Source organism: Mastigoproctus giganteus, chromosome 14 (assembly GCF_048544385.1).
Source record: "Mastigoproctus giganteus isolate SK-2022 chromosome 14, ASM4854438v1, whole genome shotgun sequence".
Classification (NCBI taxonomy): domain Eukaryota; kingdom Metazoa; phylum Arthropoda; class Arachnida; order Uropygi; family Thelyphonidae; genus Mastigoproctus; species Mastigoproctus giganteus.
Genome location: NC_143588.1, coordinates 65228969 through 65248403, shown reverse-complemented (window position 1 = coordinate 65248403; position 19435 = coordinate 65228969). Strand labels below are relative to the sequence as shown.

The 19435-nt window shown below is 36.8% G+C and overlaps 1 protein-coding gene across 1 annotated transcript in view; it reads right to left on the bottom strand.

Moving 5' to 3' along the window:
* Positions 1 to 19435, bottom strand: part of LOC150075183 (stAR-related lipid transfer protein 3-like) — a 179416-nt gene that overhangs the window by 110785 nt on the left and 49196 nt on the right. The window contains exon 3 of the mRNA XM_090388230.1: positions 10626 to 10709. Coding sequence (XP_090244356.1) covers positions 10626 to 10709 — 84 coding nt within the window. The remainder of the gene's footprint in view (positions 1 to 10625; positions 10710 to 19435) is intronic.

Genomic DNA, 19435 nt, shown 5'->3' with positions numbered 1-19435 from the left:
AGCTAGTAAGGATTTTGGACTAAAGATGAATATGGCTAAAACAAAAGTAATGATGAACAAGTATGCCACAGAAAGGGAAATAATGATTGAAGGAGCAGTAATTGAAAAGGTGGAGTCATATACTTATCTGGGACAAGTTATTAGCTGTAATAATGATAAATGGCTGGAAGTCAGGAGAAGAATAAATTTTGGATGGATAGCATTCAGGAAATATAGTCACTTATTGAAGAGCAATATCCCAGTTTGTCTGAAACGTAAAATAATGGACCAATGTATACTCCCCACCATGACTTATGGAAGTGAAACTTGGGCACTCACCAAAAGAATGGAAGAGAAGCTGAGAACTACACAGCGAAGAATGGAACGAATCATATTGTGAATCAGACTGTTAGATAAGAAGAGAAACACATGGATTAGGCAACAAACTCAAGTAAAGGACATTCTTATCAAAACTAAAGAACTAAAATGGTCTTGGGCAGGACACATAGCTCGAAGACATGACAGATGGACTAAGAAAATAACAGAATGGTATCCAAGAGGAGCTAGAAGAAAACCTGGAAGACAAAGGCGGAGATGGATAGATGAAATTCATGAGTTTGTGGGTAGTAAATGGATGTCCAGTGTTCAAAACAGAAGGAACTGGAAAGTTGCTGGAGAGGCCTTCATCCTGCAGTGGATTGAAAATGGCTGATGATGATGATGACCTTAGTAAAGTATAGTATATTATATATTGTCAATTAATCAGTAAAATCTATTAATACTGTTAAACTTCTTTGTCAATTAAATTGAACTTTTTAACTAAATACATATAACCACTTAGATTTTACAAACGTAACATAATTAATTAATACATAACTTGATACAGAAGTTATATAAAACGGAACTCTTAGATAATACTCGATACTGAAAAATATATATAGACATATAGTGTTATAATTGTGTTGGGATACAAGTTTAGGGTTATAATTTTGTACTGAAATTGAAATTAAACCGAAATCATGACTCAGACCAGAGCAGCAAAGCAAAAGGCTCAAGCTAATGGGAGTGCTGTGGCTCAGGGGAGAACTGAGGGGGGCAGTTGCCCTCTGAATCATGGCCTTTAAAAAAAAAATCACTGCTTGCTTGATGTTTGTGGAGCAATCGGGTACGGGACATGATTTTCCATGGGAGATGTCTTTGTGTGTATGCGATGTAAGGAAATCAGGCGACAACTCAGCATTGTTATGGGCCTATATGAGAGCTTGAAAGACATGGTGGATGCCCTAGAAGGATCTAAATTGAGGGGCCCATCAAACTCTCAGCTGCCCACATCAACGCCAGAGCCTGCACTTGATGAACATGCAACACAGCGGCAACCCCCAAGGCAGAATGCACTTGTCCCACAGGAACTAGTTGTTGGTGACTCTTGTCAGGGAAACGGGGAACATGGTATGTAAAAAGGATAGGTGGAACAGGACCAGGGTATGTCTGCCAGGGGCAAAGGTTGATGACGTTGTAGAGCGAATATCATCTTTTAAGGGCACAAAAGGTGATACAGTCGTACACGTTGGCACTAATGATATTAAGAGAAGGAGACTGGCAGAATTACTTAACAAGTACAGGTCACTGTTGGAAAAAAGCCATGAATCAGGGTTGAATTTGAAAATGTCTGCAATTCTACCCAGACACGATAGGAGGGAGTATATGATGAGAGCCTTGTTGATCAATTTGGCACTGGAAAGATTGTGCAAGGCTCAAAGGGTACAATTTTTTTCAGCTTAGTCTGTACTTGTTAACAGGAGAGACTGCTTCTGCAGGGATGGGATACACTTAAATAGAAAGGGTGCAAGAATATTTGCTGATGCTATCGAGGCAGTGTTGGGTGGGTTGGAAAACTGCTAGTTTGGACTAATAGATTAAGGACTGCAAGGACTAATAGATTAACAGTAGCCACTGGCAGAGGTGAAAGAGATTCTTGCACTGTTTCAACTGGAATGAGCAGAAGCCTGAAAAACAAGATGCAGGGTATTTCAGAGACTGCTGGGAGTCATTGCAGTACAAGTAAACACATGGGTTATGTTAGGGTAGCTAAGAATAGGAACAGGTGCACGTATACTTGCGTGTACACCAATGCTAGGAGTTTGGTAAATAAATTTGATGAATTTGAGGTATTGCTCAAAACATCAAAGGCAGATATTGTTGGGATATCAGAGACGTGGTGTCACACAGATATAAGGAATGCAGAACTGGAATTTGGGGAGTACAATGTGTACAGAAAGGATAGGAAGGGAGGAGGGGTTATGCTATTAGTTAAGAAACACATAAAATTCAAGGAAGTGAAGCCAGTCACCATCGCTGGACAGTGCAGTGTCAAGTCAGTTTGGTATGACAAACATTGGGAGATCAAAATTGAGAATAGGAGTGTGCTATAGGCCTAATGACTCTGATGAGTATAATAAGAAACTGTACAGGGAAATAGAGTGGGCCAGTAAATCAGAGTCTTATAATGGGGGGATTTTAATTTCCCAGATATTGACTGGAATTTGTGGGTTGGTCACTCACACACTAGCAAGGCTTTTGTGGATTTATTGGATGATTGTTTTCTACATAAACATGTTCGGGAGGTAACTAGAGGGAGTAATACTCTTGATCTGATTATCAGCAGTGATTCTTCATGCATTAAGAATCTGCAGGCAAAGGAACCACTAGGTAGCAGTGATCACAGTGTGCTGAAGTGGGATTTATTCAGAGGCAACTACCATCAGGAGTAAAGGGAACGGTTTTTGTTTTCATAAAGGCGGCTACAATGGTCTGAGACAGTATTTAAATTCTGTACAGTGGGACCAACTGATGATGTTACCAACAGCAAATTCAAAATGGGAAGCATTCAAAAGAACTTATCTTGGAAGCTACTAGGCTTTACATACCAACTAAGAAATATTGTTCAAGGTTTAGGCCTAAATGGATGTCAGATGAACTAATGAGACATATGGCAGAGAAGAAAAATGCATGGGATACATATAAATTAATGGGTGACATGGAAGCTTATGATAGATATAAGCTGGTCTGTAACCAAGTGAAAGGAGATTAGGCAGACAAAGGCAGATTATGAGAAATCTTTGGCAAAGGATGCAAAGAAAAACAGCAAAGAGTTCTTTACCTATGTAAACTCTAGAAGGAAAGTGATGAATCAGATTGGTCCACTGGATATTGATGGTTCAACTGTTGATGATCTTGCTCAGGTGGCTAACAAACTAAACGAGTATTTTGCATCTACATTCACACATGAGTTATTAAGGAAGGGGAATGCCAGAGGTGAAGTAAACTCTGGCAGTGAGCTAGATGATTTTATTATAACTGAGAGTAAAGTGGAGGAGAAATTGTTGAGGATAAACATAAAAAAGGCGCCAGCGGTGGATGCGATCTATCCAGTTATATTAAACGAGGCTGCAAAGGAAGTAAGCAAACCTTAAGCCATAATTATGAGAGCTTCTTTGGATTCAGGGGAGGTATCCATAGACTGCAGATGTGCAAATGTGACCCCAATTCACAAAGGAGGATCAAAGGCTGACACAAGTAATTATAGACCTGTGAGTTTAACTTCTCTTTCAGGAAAATTAATGGAGGCACTGATTAAAGAAGCACTGCAGGATCATCTAGACAAGACTTCAGTTATAGCTCGGACACAGCATGGTTTTGTTAAGGCAAAGCCTTGCCTGACAAATTTGCTTGGATACTATGATGCAGTCACAAAAGAACTGGATGTAGGGAATAACTTTGATATATATTTGGATCTTAGAAAGGCTTTTGATACTGTTGCACATGGAAGGCTGCTGCACAAATTGGAGCAGTGTGGCATTGGAGGCAAATTGCTGCTATGGACAAAGGGATGGTTGAGGGGGAGAAGACAGAGTGTTAATCAATGGACACTGCTGATCATGGACTAATGTTATTAGCGGAGTCCCTCAGGGTTCAGTGTTGGGTCCATTGTTTTCTGTATTTATAAATGATATTGATGATGGTATATCAAGCTTAATGTCCAGGTTTGCAGACAATACGAAGGTTGGCAGGGTTGTCAAGGACACTACGCTGCTGCAACAGGATCTGGAAAGGTTGAGCAGATGGGCTGAGAGGTGGCAAATGAAGTTTAACCCCAGAGCAACGTATAAACTCTGTGGTACTACATTGACAGTGGTAGAGAATGAAAAGGACCTGGGGGTAATTGTGCAGGCAGATATGAATTTTTCTGAGCAGTGAAGACGGGCTGCAAGAGTAGCTCATGGTGTCTTGTCAATGATATACAGGAATTTTTCTAGCAGGGATAAGGAGGTGATTATTCCCTTGTATAAGGCAATGGTCAGGCCACACCTTGAGTACTGTATACAGGTCTGGAGGCCTCATTTCAAGATGGATGTGGAGCTTCTTGAACGAGTACAGAGAAGGGCAACAAGATTAGTGAATGGAACAAAAGGTTGCTCTTATGAAGAAAGTCTTAAGTTTTGTAAATTACAGTGTCTGGAGACTAGGCACCGGCGAGGTGATCTGATAGAGGTGTATAAAGCCTTGAATGGTTTGAGCATGCTTAATGCTGATGGGATTCTTCCTCTTGCTCAGAATAATCACCTGAGAGGGCATAAATTCAAATTGAGGAAAGCCAGGTGTAAGATAGATGTGTGGAAATTTGCCTCTAGCCAGCGGGTAGTTGGTTGGTGGAACAGACGTCCATCCCTTGTTGTGGAATTTAATAGCCTAAATAAATTTAAGGCTCAACTGGACAGGTATTTCGAACGAATGAAGGGGTGAAATGGGAGTGGATTTTTTTTTTTTTTTTTGGCTGATGCTGCATAAGCTTGCTTTCTTGCATCATATGCCTCTACTAATGCTAATGCTTGTTTTGTTTGTTATTTGGTTTTTAGGAGCATTAGTAGCTAAGGCCATATTGCTCTGGGAATATGCAGTGGTCATTCCCTGACCTTTCCGCATCCTCCGTATTTGGTGGTGACGGGCTTGAACCTCGGTCTAATCAAGAAGCGTGTGCTACACACTGCTGCTCCTTCCCACCTGGCTACGGAGGTGCCCAATGCTAATGCTATCTAGAAAATGCTCTGCTGCTGTGCAAGTGACCAACAAACAAGTTCCAGTCAATATCTGGAAAGTTAAAATTCCCATTATAAGACATTCTATTAGTGGCCCATTCTGTTTATCTGTACAGTTATTAATTGTACTCATCGCAGTCATTTGGCGTATTACACACCTGCTCTCATTTTGTTTTCTTAGAGCTTGTCAAACCAAAATGGAATAAATGTTACACTGGCCACTCATCCCAATCAGATACATGCCTTAGATACCATGTGATTCCTGCATACACACTGTAAAAAAAAAAAAAAAAAAAAAAATAGTAATAGTGTGTTACAGGCCAAATTACATTGTTTGATAAACAAAAATTCAAACAAATAGAATCTAAATATTGTTTGCCAGTAAATCAGAACATCTTATAATGGAAATTAACTTTCTAGATATTGACTGGAACTTGTGGGTTGGCCACTCACAGTAGTATAAAATATCTGGATTTACTGGATAACTGCTTTCTAAATAACAAGAGAGAGGCAACAAGGAGAAAAGCAATACTCTTGATCTGATTATCAGCAGTGACTAAGGACCTCCAGATAAAGGAACACTAAGTGTCAGTTATCATAATATACTGATGAGGGATCTACTTAAAAATGTAACTACTGTCAAGGATAGAGAGAAGGGATTTTACCTTACAAAGGCAAAATCCCTTCTCTCTATCCTTGACACTACTACATTGTCATTTAAAATTTAAAAACTGTAACCTTACAGTTTTTAAATTACTTTCAGTGGAACAAACTGACGACAGTGCCAACTGCAAATTCTAAATAGGAAGCATTCAAGGAGGTAATCATAGAATGCTACTAAGCTTTTTATACCAAAAAGATACTGTTCAAGGTTTAGACCTAAATGGATGTCAGATGAACTGATGAGACTAATGGCAAAGAAGAAAAATGCATGGGATGATTACAAATTATCAGGGGGGGATACACAACTACAGTAAATACAAACCAGTCTACAATCAAGCCACTAAGGAAGTTTTCAAGTTAAGGCAGACTATGAGAAGTCTTCATCTTCGTCTTCATCAATGGGCAACTAGATATGAATGGCATAACTACTGATGGTCTTGTTCAGATTTCTCACAAAGTGAATAAATATATTGCATCTACATTTACCTATGAAGAAGTTTTTAGGGATGGGAATACCAGAAGTACACCAAGTTATAACTGGGAGCTAAATGCTTGTGATAACTGAGAATAAGATACCAAGAGAAATTGTTGAGGCTATGAGTAAACAATGCATAAGGAGGGATTTTGACTTAAAGGCAAAATCCCTTCTCTTCTGTTGGATTTATGCCATTATATAAAAGAAGCAGCAAAAGAATAAGTGCTCCTTTGGCCATAATTATGAAAATATCTTTGGATTTAGGGTAGGTTCCAACAGATAAGAGATGAGGAAATTTCTCTCCTATTCACAAAGGGGGGGGGGGAATCAAAGGCAAAGTGAGTAATTACAGAATTGTAAGCTTGACTTCTGTTTCCAAGAAAATAATGGCATAAGCAGTTAAAAGAAATACTGCAAGATCATCTCAACAAGAAATGAGTTATATGGAAATAACAGCATAGCTTTGTTAAGGGGAGATCTTGTCTGACCAAGACAAGGTCTATTATGATACAGTAACAAAGGAACAGGACGCAAAAAATAATTCTGACATCATACACTTAAATTTTAGAAAAGCTTTTCATGATGTTCCACATTAAACACGGCTGTACCAATTACAGCAGTGTGGCATTAGGTTCAAGTTACTGCTACAAGTAGAGTGATGGTTGAGTGACAGAAGGTAGTCATTAATGGCCACTACTATTTGTGGACTGATTATCAATGGAATCAGGTTCAGTGATTGTCCTTTATTGTTTAAAATATTTATTAACAATGCCGATGAAGACATTTCAAGCTTATTATCTAAGCTGCAGATGATATAAAGGTTGGCAGGGTTGTTAATGACAAGAATCAAGGCATACTATTTCAATAAGGCCTAAATATATTAGGCAGGTGGGCTGAGAAGTGGTAATTAAGGTTTAATGTTGATAAATGCAACATACTGCATGTGGGCAGCGGTAATCCCACAACATACCAATTAGGTGGTGCCACACTCAAAGAATTAAAAAGATCTAGGGATAATTGTGCAGTCAACCATGACATTTTCTGACCAGTGCAGACAGGCTGCTAGAACAGCTCAGGAGTTTTGGCAATAATATGCAGGGGGTCCTCATTACTCGAGAATAATTCGCTCCAGAAAATTCCACTTAAAACAGGGATCAAAATTTTGTATCCATTTATGGATACAAAATTTGGTCCATTCATTTATGTACTTGTACATAAATGGATTGAAGGAACTAAAAATGAGCCAATTATTTTATTAGATATTCTTAATGGTAAATGGAAATTAAAGTTTATTGAAGTTACTATTTTTCAGTTTTACGAATAAAGAATGAATCCAGAGCTGTGTTTTTTTTTTTGCTGTATTTTTTCAGATAAAATTGTGTCACAGCATTTAGTTATGTCTAACTTTGTGCTTAACTTTTGCTGCATGATCATGCAGAGGGTTGTTCTTACAAAGATATTCAAGTGCTTTCTTTAATTTAATTTTCAAATCCTCATAGCTGCAGGGACTTGGATAATGAATATTCAGATATGGCAGACCCCCTATACAAGAATTTTGCCAGCAGTGATGAGGAGGCAGTTATACTGTTGTATAAAGCAATGGTTATGCCACAACTAGAGTACTTAAATAAAGGTCTGGAAGTCACATTTTAAGAAGGGTGGGGATCTCTCGGAACAGGTACAGAGAACACTCTTACCATGAAAGACATCAGTCATACAAATGCAGTGCTCAAAAACAAGGCACCAGCATAGAGAAATGATTGAAATGATTGAAGCTTTAATTGGATTGAGCAAACTAAATGCTGATGGCATCCTTACTCTTTCTTGGACAACACGCATACAGGGGACAAACTGAAACTGTGAAAAAAGGGTGGTTGCAAGATTCATGTGTAAAAATTTGTTTTCAGCCAGAGTGATTGCTGGAACAAAATATCAGTTATGGAGGTGAGTAGTTTGAATAAATTTAAGGAAGAATCAGGCAAAATATTACAGAGGATAGACAGGTGAGTTGCACAAGAACATAACTCTCCCTCCTCCTATGTCCTGTCTGTATCTTGGCAATGAGCTAAATCTAACCACTGATATCAAAAAGCCAAAAGAAAGCTTAACAAATGCTGGAAAACAGAGTAAAGGTGGCATAACCAAAAAGAAAAACTTATTGAAACAAAAGAGGCATGCAATGCATTTCAAAAACTTGTCAATGATGTATTCAAAAAGAAAGACAAAACAACAAGCCCAACAATGGGAGCAACCAGAACAATCAAAATAACACTCAAGCTACCATAATATCACCCAACTGATTCAAACTAGTAAATCCCATCTTTCTAATGAATTCATCCCTTCACAGGTTGCTGCCCACCCATTTATACCATTCTATCCCGAATTCTCCAAAGTTTTGTTACTTGCATTATGATTAATGTCCATTCCATGTTCTAACTCATCCCTTCTCTGGTAAATTCTACCCCTCCATATTTGTCCTCCACCCAAGCAGCCCTACCCCAGCTGAGACTTGTTTCCTACTTCAACTAGCATAGCCACATACTTACACTGCTCAGTGCCACTGCTATCTGTTCTCCCCCTTCTCCTGATGGTCACCTTTCTGGGTTTGCTACTAGGGTGACTGCCATCTCAGGTTGCAGCTTCTGTTAATTAGGACCATATACTTACTGGTGCAGTGCACAGATGCAGCACTTGCTGCCCTACTCCATTCAGCACTATCCTTGCCTACTTACATGACAATTTCATGGCAAACCCCTTAGGGTTGCCATAGGTGCAACATAATTTGACAAAGTTAGCATAAGCAAACCATCCAGTAAGCCTGGCTGACACCCTTCCATAGGGTGGGATTATGAAAATGCCATTTCAACATCTACTAAGATCTTACTACAAGAGGTGGGATTCTAGTGTCACCTCGACTACACAAAAACAGCCTAAACCAGTATCCTACACTAACCTTATATCGAAGTCCTTCTCCCATCCCGACCAAAGTTTTGTTACTTGCATTATGATTATCAACTTGCATTTTACTTGCATTATCAACTGGATATATTAAAAAAAAAAAAAAAAAAAACTTACTAGGAAGTACCTGTTCACCCAAACTAAAAAAAAAAAAAAAAATAAGTAACAACATATAGCCCTCTCTTCCTATTAATATTTCCTCCTTTGCTCATAGGCCACTTGAGATGTGGTCAGGGTTGGACAGGACACATGCATTGTTTGAGCTCTGGGTGTTAGAGTCTTTCTTGAGCATGGCACAGCCTCAACAGTGTAAATGAACTTGACCTGGCAATCTGGATGGCATACAGCAAGCAATATTACACTGCTTATACCTGCATAGCAGTGAATGTTAAACAAGCCACGTGACACTGTCAAACAGCATATTCAGAGTGTGGTGCCCACTCTAACACTTTCTCAATCCTTCCACAATAAAGAAATGCCTCCTCTATCATCCCCTGACACTAACCTTTCCAATAGCATAAAATTGCAATTTCTATCCCCTAATATATCTTAGGGAATCTTTAGGAATAGCTATAACAGAATTACACACATGTATATATATCCTTTCTGCAATGCCCTGTGTGGCAGCCTAGTCACTGTCTGTCTAGTTTAGAGAGGTCACAGTACAATTCCCATCAACAACTGGAGGAACTGCTAAAATCCTCTTCATGCGAGGCCATAGTCAGCCAATCTCAGACAGAGGGTATAAGCCTACCCATGAGTTATTCTGTGTTTTTCAGCCCATAAAACATGCACATTGGCCAGTGAACACATCCTTCTATAGACATAGACTTATGGTTATGAGTGCACACTTGGGAGCTGTTAATACCTATGCTAATATGTCCTTCTGTACACATTGTACTCATCATATTCAAATTCTGCATCCCCTACGTCTGAGTGACACTGTGTTCCTGATATCCACATGATGTCTGCATTTGATGACTTAACCAATACTTCAACTTCATCAAATCTTATTTATATTCCTATCATTAGTATGTGAACGATTTTAGCTAAAAAAACCCTAAGCCCTATCATTAGGGTACAAGCAAGTATACATGTGCCTGTTTTTGTTCTTAGTAACCATGATATAGTCCATATTTTTGCTTGTTCCATAAGGATCTTCAGCAGGTCTCATAATACTCCATACTTGTTTTCAGGCTGCTACATATCCCAATAGAAACAGTACAAGAATAAATTTCATCTCTGTTTGCAGCTGCCATTAAAATATTAGTCTATGTATGTCCTCAAACTAGCAGTTTCCTGCTGATAGAACAGTTCATGAATATTTTCAATTATTATAGCAATTATGAATATTTTATGAATAATTTAAATATTTTAAAGATTAAATTATAAAAAGTATTAAATAAGTATTAATAAGATATTTACAGAAAACTTAATTATAAAAAAATACAGACCACAATGTCAAATAGTGAAGTCCTAATGTTGTACTGAAATACCTCTTTTTGAAATGCTGTTTGTATTGTATAATCATAATTCAACTGAAAAAAAGAAATGAAAATTAAGAATTACTATAAGAAAATTATTCATCAACTTGAATCAAAATAACTAAACTTAAACAACCTCAGTAATGCAAATCTATGGAATCCAGTCATGGCTAATTAGGTTTTCACGATATCCACACAAGTGCTCATACACCTTTACAACTATAAGAATCTTGACTGAAAACAGCTAAACTCTATAGAATAATCATAACACTTTGAGAACAGTATGCTAATATTGCATTCCTGACTGCTTTCTCTTCAGTTAAACAGCATGGATAAGTTTCAGTATTTATAACTTGCTTACCACTTAAATTCCGAGGTATGTTAGTCACAATGCCAGTAAAGGAAGGTGCACTGATTTTCAATAAAATCCCAACATGTGCTGTATATTTCAAATATCCAGTTATCAGAAAAAAACTTTATGATTTTAAATATGCATATTAAATATTAAATGCAATAAGATCACAGATGAAGACTCTTACAGAGTCAACATTATGGGACTGAGCATAACTAGAGCAGCCCTTACATAGTTTCATAACTATCACAGGAAACAAATCTTTATAAAATATATCATGTAATTGCACTGAAATAAAAATTATGGCAAGTTCTACCTAAAGATTAGAATATACAGTTATATTTCAATTAACAATCTTTGCTCTTAAGGAGGGCTCTCTGATAGATTGCATTGGGTTAGCAGTGTGGTGAATGGTCAGAGCATGGAGATGACATTTGATTTCTTTATACCTTCCAAATTTATCATCGAATCTCTATTTTACAATTGAAATTTGATGCCAAAAGATGATTTTGCAACTCATAAAACAGTGCTAAGGGGTGGTCATCACTATTCCCTTGGTTGAGCTAAGGTAAGTGCTAAGTAAATCATAGCTCTATATGTCACTATATAATAAAAGTTGTATTTAAATTGTATGCATTCTATGCTTTTTGTAGGTAGGCGAGAGAACTTGTCCCCCTCCATCTACAACCAGCTATCTTGAGTTCCAAATGGGAGAGGGGAGTAGTACAGAGAATTGCTCAAATCTGTGATGGAAATTAACTCTTTCTCCCTTTTATAAATGGACAGTGTAGGCACTCAGTTGTTATGGAAGTCACTTGCAAATGTGCAGAGGGTGAAAAAGAGTGCAAGACCTTATCAAAATTAAATGTCAATTTCTGAAGATTGCAATTTTCAGGTAATGTATTCTAGTTAAATAGAGAAGAGGTGAATAAAAAGAAAAAAAATGCCAGTTTAGTGAATTTGAAGTTGAAAAGTGAAAGGTTGTTGACTAGTTGCCATGTGCTCTAACATGGTTGAAAATAGTGAGTGGCTACAGATACCAATTTAAAAGATATACTGGTCTGTACAAATACCTTAAATCAATAAAAGAAAGGGATTTAAGTGGGGATTAATCCAAGTGCTTTTATATAGAGACAAAGATTTTTAGATAGGCTTTAGGAATAGAAATGCATGAATAATAGTATTCAAACCACAGGCTCTTTTTTGCTGCACTGACCAAAAAAAAAAATCCACCAAGTAGATAAGAAAATACAAATTATATGCTTCCCTCTTCACATGGGTAACTATCCAGTTGACTTCTGAATTTATTCAAACTGTCAGCCTCAACTACCTGAAAGGGCAACTTGTTCTAGCAATCAACAACTTGCTGGCTAAAAGGAAACTTCCTACAATCTAATCTAAACCTCAACCCCTATAATTTAAATTTATAACTCATAGTTCTGGAATTCTTTATAACAGTGAGAATTCCACCTTCATTCGTTTCACTAATACCTCTTGGAGCCTTATAAACCACAATCACGTCACTTCTGAGGTGCCAAGCCTGTAGCCCACATACTTGGAGTCTTTCCTCGTACGGTCATGCTTCTGCTGATCTCACCATTTGAGTTGCCAGTTTGGATTATTTCAAGAAGCTCAATATCTTTGTTCAGATGAGGTCTCCATACTTGAACACAGTATTCCAAATGTAGTCTTACAATTGCCTTGTATAGTGGGATTATGACCTCCCTATCTCTACAGAATAATGTTCAATAAATCATTGATAGGACACCATGGGCTTTCCTGCCTACCTGTTTACACTTTTTCAAAAAACTTCATAGCTGCCCATATCAACTTCCAGATCCCTTTCCTCCTCCACTGTTTTAATTCAACCCCACCAAGTGTATAATTTATTTGTGGGTTGCCATTCCCAAGTGTAAGACCTTGTATTTTGCTGCATTAAAACACAGCTGCCACTTTTCTGACCATTCTTGCAGCCTGTTCACATCAACCTGAAGGAGTGCTGCTTGGCACTGATCATTAACGACTCTGCCAATCTTTACATCATCTGCAAATTTTGACATCACGCCTTCTATCCCTTCACTGATGTCATTTATGAAAATGAGAAACAACAGTGGTCCAAGGAACGATCCTCGAGGGACCCTCACTCCTTACTTTACACCAATCTGAAGAATATTCATTAATCACAACCTTCTGCCCTTTCTGCCCGGCAGCCACCCAGCAATCCATCTTAGAATGGTGAGGTTTATATGCAGCAATCCCAACCTATTCAAGAGTATATAGTAACCTCTCATGAGTAACCTAGTCAAATGCTTTGCCATAATCCAAATAAACTGTCAAAATTGTTCCATAATTCCAGCTCATGAGTAACTGTGTCAAAGTAGTCTAAGTTAGTTAAACATTATTTTCCCTTAACAAAGCCATGTTATGTGTCCTTCAGAATGCCATATCTATCTAAATGTCCTTGGATTGCAGTCTCTTAATCATTACTTCCAAGATTTTTCCTATTATGGAAGTCAGACTAACTAGTTTGTAGTTGCCGACTTCACACTTAGAACTGCTTTCATGTACTGGCACTTTTCCAATCCAAGGGAATCCCGAGTCCAAAGATGCCCTCATAATTAACCTCAATGGTTCAATACATTTCCTCAAAACTACAGGGTATATGCCATCAACTCCAGGAACCTTACTTGCCCTTATGTTCAAAAGGTTTTCTAATAAACAATCATCTGTAATTAACGACAATTCACAAATTTCATATGGCTCAGTCTCAATCGCATATCTCTTCTCAGGAAGAAGGGATTTTTGTCATTAAAAACCGATGCAAAGTACCTGTTCAATTCATCCATAACATCAGCTGTGTTATCTAAGACTTTCCCACGGCCAATGCACAAGGGTCTGATATGATTAGCTTTTGTCTTTGTTGTATTCACATATATGAAAAATTACCTGTCCCTATTCTTTTTTCTCTTAGCCAATTCTTTCTTATATGCAAGTCTTGGCCTTCCTGACTTTGCTTTTGGTACTATTACAAATCAAATTGTACCTGTTGTAGGCTTCAGTACTTTCCATCACTCTCTAATTATCCCATGCTATCTTTTTTCTGCTCTATTTGACCAGCCAGCTCTGCAGTCATCCATTTCAGCATCCTCCTCCAATATTTTCTTAAAGGTATGTATGCATTCAAATAATATCCAGTATCCTAACATACTGGATTTACATTTAGTTAATGATTGTTCAAAAGAAAGGTATAAAGTTGAACAGAACAATTTAGATGGTTGGATAGTTATAGGTAAGATACAATCTTGCCAAATTATATTTCAAGCTTTTGTGTACTTCTCTATCAGTCAGTATACCAACAAAGAACTACTATACAGCAATTCTTTTTTTCTTTCATATCAGCACTGGTAAGTTCTCACACTGAAACTGATACCGAAAACTTAAATTGCTTCATTTGTTTCTTGATCTTCAATGATACTGAGACTACTCGAAGCTTGTCCACAAAAAATTTCAAACTGAAAATGATGCACTATCAACTGATGAAATTTTGCTACCTTGGCATTTATAACAACATAACTTTTCAATGGAATCTTGTGCACTATGTAGTCACATTCAGCTATAAAGGACAGAATCTCCTCTTGTTTTAGATTCTCTTATATTTTCAACCTATTGCCAACAACCTTGGCAATAGGTTGTTAAAGAAAAATCATCTTTCTAGAGTGGCCAGCCATGGTAATCAACTTCCAAAATGGGAATAAAGATTTAAGTACTATTGGTATAAGAAATTTGCACAATACACATTCTTCAACATATCTAGGAGTAATGACCTCAGTAAATGGATGCGAGGTACACTGGATTGAAGATTTATGTTTGGATTTTCAAACAGTGGCATAATGTTTAAATGCAGCAATTTGCTTGTTTAGCAAATTACTGTATTCAAGTCAGAAGAGAGGAATGTGAATAGTCTTTACATATGAAGGAGGATAATATGCTTAGAGATATTGGTTTCCTTGGTCTATTTAGGATTGCTTTCACCAGAAGTTTGCAAATCAGAAGTTTTTTCTTCAGGAGTTCATTAATTTGTCTTTTTTCAAAGTTTCTTTTCTGGACATGAGTCAGTACTACTCACTAGCAATTGGTTGATTCCATGTCAAGTGGCCTAATTTTCAAGATGGTTCCTGCTTGGCCATCTTCAATTTTGTTGAAACTTGGTGTAGATGTTTAAACAGGTTTCCAAAGAAGCTGTGCAAAAATTGAGGCACCAGCACCTTTTTTGCGGAGGTCACTTGTGTTAAATCACAAAAAATTTTCAAAGTTTAAAGTGTTACTGTTGCACAACATTGAGAGGTAGTGCTCTGAAACTTGGTATACCTAGTTTACCTTTGGCATAGAATGCAAAAATAAACTTGGTATACCTAGTTTACTTTTGGCAGAGAATGCAAAAATTTTGGTGTCCAGGCTCAAAAACCTTCACATTTTTTACAATGTGGTCTAAAACTGGCACCAAAAATTTGTTGCGACAAATTTAAGCAAGACTTTTGAAAGTCATAACTTTGAAATAAAAACCTTTGGTATCTTCTTCTTTGGGCATTCCATTTAACATCTGCATGAATTTAGCCTAACTAAATATGAGCTCTTATACTTGTTTGCTGGCTGAGATATTTTCCTTCAAAGATAGATTTGCCCCTAAAGACAGGTCAAATTTTGACCTATCTTTAGGGGCAAATATCTTAATATGGGATACCTTCAATTCTCTCGTTTTTGCCACCATTGGAAAGAGCAGGTTTTAAGCAACAAGAATCATAGTTTTTCAGTTTTGTGTCTTGCTACTTAAGGCCTAAAAAAAATGGCCTTAAACATTTTATATTTTCCACATAATATTTGCATACTTATTTGATTGTGAAGTTTCACATCTCAATAAGGACAGAACTATTGCATTTACAAGAGTGAAAATTTCTGCAATTACTCTGCCCTTTGGTTTAAGGATATATTGCCAATGCACAAAAAGATCTGTATTTTTTTACAATGGGGTTGCAAATGGCAAGAAAAGAAATTGCATGGGTTTCTTTAGTGCAAGTTCTCAAGCCTGAAAAGTGGTCATTATTTAGGATTCCAAGCATAAAGATGATGTTCTATTGGTTTCTAAGCTTGAAAGAAGTTATAACTGCAACAAAATTTATCTAAAACACAATACAATTTGAAATAAGCAAGTGAGTGTAAAGATATTGAATCACTGCTTCATAATGGACTGGAATTTTTCATTGATGGTTGATATTACTACTTCAGGCAAGCTATATTGTCGTCCCATTGTTGTTGTTTTTGGAGCTGGAAGATTGGCAATAATTTGTTGTTCAGGAATCCAGCAGACATCTTGTCTAGTAGGCCAGTGAAATGAGCAAGCTGCTCCATGAGGATGCATGAAATCTGCCAATACATCATGTTCTTCAAATGAAATTTCACAAATATTTCCAATCCACCAATTATTGTCATAAATACAGGCAGTGTATTGGCAAGGTTGTAAATTAACAATTGGCACATATTGAATATTGGTTTCACTAGTCTGATCTACATGAGCTACAAATGATGATGGTGTGTCATTTGATACTCTGCAAACACAAATTTGTCTTGCATCAATAGGAATGAAATGATTTTCTCTTGTTCCAGCAATAGTATGACCATTTATGAATCTTTTCTCTTGAAATGGCCTTACTTGCTCAATTTTCTCTTTAGAAACAAAACAGAAATTTATTCCAGTCACATGCTTGTCACAAAATTCAAACATGTTTCTTGGTGTCAGGATTTGGTTTTCAATTGGGTGTTAGAGACTTGCACGTGCTGTCAAGTGTTTTATTGTTCCACCAATTCCATCACATGGTGACATGCCATGGCTAGTGCCAAAGAAATTCCATTCAGCATTGATAACAAAATCATTCTGATGATGACACAAGTTAATAAAATTCTTGAAAGTCTTGTATTGAGCTGCAGAACCATCACTGAAGTAGTAAATGTGCCTGATTTCTCTCATGAAACTCTTCAAATATTCAATTAAGTTGGTTAGAAAAACATGCACTGCAATTGTGTCATGTCGAAGGCAGTCACTGATTATGCAGAAACTTGTATTCTAAAGTTCAACATCCTTGTAATAAATGAAAAATGGATGCAATGTAGCCTGGCTATTCTCTCAGTGGAACCCTTGAACAGAATCTTGCACAAAAAGTGAATAATTTTCTGCAAAATCCATCAAGATGACCAATTCTCTTGTCATTAGGCTTTCCTTTGTTGAATTAAAATGGTAGCTTTGATATTTAGCTATGTAGTGATGACAGGAAAGGTTAAATATCTTTGTACTCAACTCTTCAATAAAATCTGTTGTTAATTTCTTTGTGTCCAGTATATCTGTCAGTGTGTATCCATTGCTTGAATTAAATAATATCTTCTGGTTCATTGTTTTCAAAAATATTCTCTATAAACTTTAATTCATCTATTCCTGGACATTTTCCACACCAATGAAACATATAATCTTTTGACTCCAAATCAGACTGTTTTACCAACGAGAACCTTGTAATCACATTCAACAGGACTTGCTGCTAGCATTAACTTGACATTTTGATGGATTGTGCATACACATACAGAATGTGTTCCTGGTGCACCAACTGTGACACACCACTTAGGCCAAAGTTCACAAAATTTAGAAAATCCAATGTCAGATCCATTTCTATCTCGATAAGTTATAAACATTTCCTTCAAGTTGCTGAGTAGTAGTCGCTTTTGGATTTGCATTCTATCTGTATTTCTAATGGAAGTGTAATCTTTCTTTCCAGGGAATATCCAAGTAAATTCATCATCTTCAAAAAAATTCATCACCTTTTGCTTTACTTGCTCAGAAAGCTTTTTTCCTTGCTTTTTTCCAGGTATGGCCATGATTCCTTCTTCTGCTTTACGTTTTCTAGCTTTCTTGATCATTCTTTCTGAGACACTAAAAACTCTTCCATTGTTTTGTTTATGGACCAACTAACTGGAGCTAGTGTTAATATTTGCAGTATTTCTGAATGACTTGATACCATCAACTTTTCTTTCAATTGTTTCAGCGGCTCATTGTAATCTAAGCAATTTCCACAGATGACTTGCACTTGGCTCCATGATGTCATTTGGATCCAAGCCACCAATAGATGAATTTTACTAGCAATTGCATCTTATATTTGACTTGCCTTCCTTTTGGCATAGCCATTTGCTGAAATTTCAGGAGAAACACCAATAGCCATCAAACTTGTGTTCAAGCTTTCAGTCACATGAATTTTGTCATTATGGTCTGATCCAGATGAAGTTGACACAGCTTCTGGCCTGGTTTTATCTCTACCTTTGTTAGGTCTCTCAGGTAGTCTGCCATTGAGAAATCAATTGGTTGTAAACTTTTTTTCACTATAAGATTTTTCTTCTGGAAAGGACTGCAATGTGAATGCTGCAAAAATTCAAATTTTGACAGAAGCAAAGCTTCATGATGTAGACAAATCGTGTCTTCTTCACCCGGTTTTAATCCACAACGTTGACCTATCAGCTGTTGTTCTTCAAATTCAGATTTTTAAAATAATTTTAACCCTGTTTTGCATGTATAGGATAGCACATGACATATATAATTATCCATATGACTGATGGTGCACGAGTCTGGCTTATCTCCAGCACAATCTTCTGATTCCATGGCATTCATGCTGACTAATAAGTAGACGTTTCTGCAAGCAATGAAAACTTAACTTTATTACAGTCAAACAATAAAAAATAGAGGAACAAAAACAAACTGTTCATCATGAAGATAAAACACATTAATAACAGCATGGTTCAAATATCAACTATTTATACTTTTTTTTCTATGATTCTGGAATATTCCAGAGTTCTAAAATGTTCATCAGCATTTTTTTTTTTTTTTTTTTTTTTTGAATTCAAGAATATACTCCATTTCTAGATTATTCTAAACATTAGGCAGGATTAAAGAAGTGTTCTGCAAGAAAAAAGATCTCACAAAATAACAATACAGCGCATAAAACTACTTGATGTTTAGGCTTAATTTTAAGACCTTAAGTGCAAAGACACAAAACAGATAAACCATGATCCTTGTAGCCGAAACTCTGCTCTTTTCAGTGGTGTCAAAAACGAGAGAATTGAAGGTGTCCCACATTAAGATATTTGCCCCTTAAATTTCACTTTCAAATTTTGAGTCAATCTTTGAAGGAAAATATCAAAGTCAGAAAACAAGTATAAGAGTTTAAATTTGTTGCGACAAATTTTTGGTGCCAGTTTTAGATAGCATTGTAAAAAATGTAAAGGTTTCTGAGCCTGGACACCAAAAGTTTTGCATTCTCTGCCAAAAGTTAACTAGGTATACAAACCAAGTTTCAGAGCACTACCTCTCACCATTGTGCAACAGTAATACTTAAAA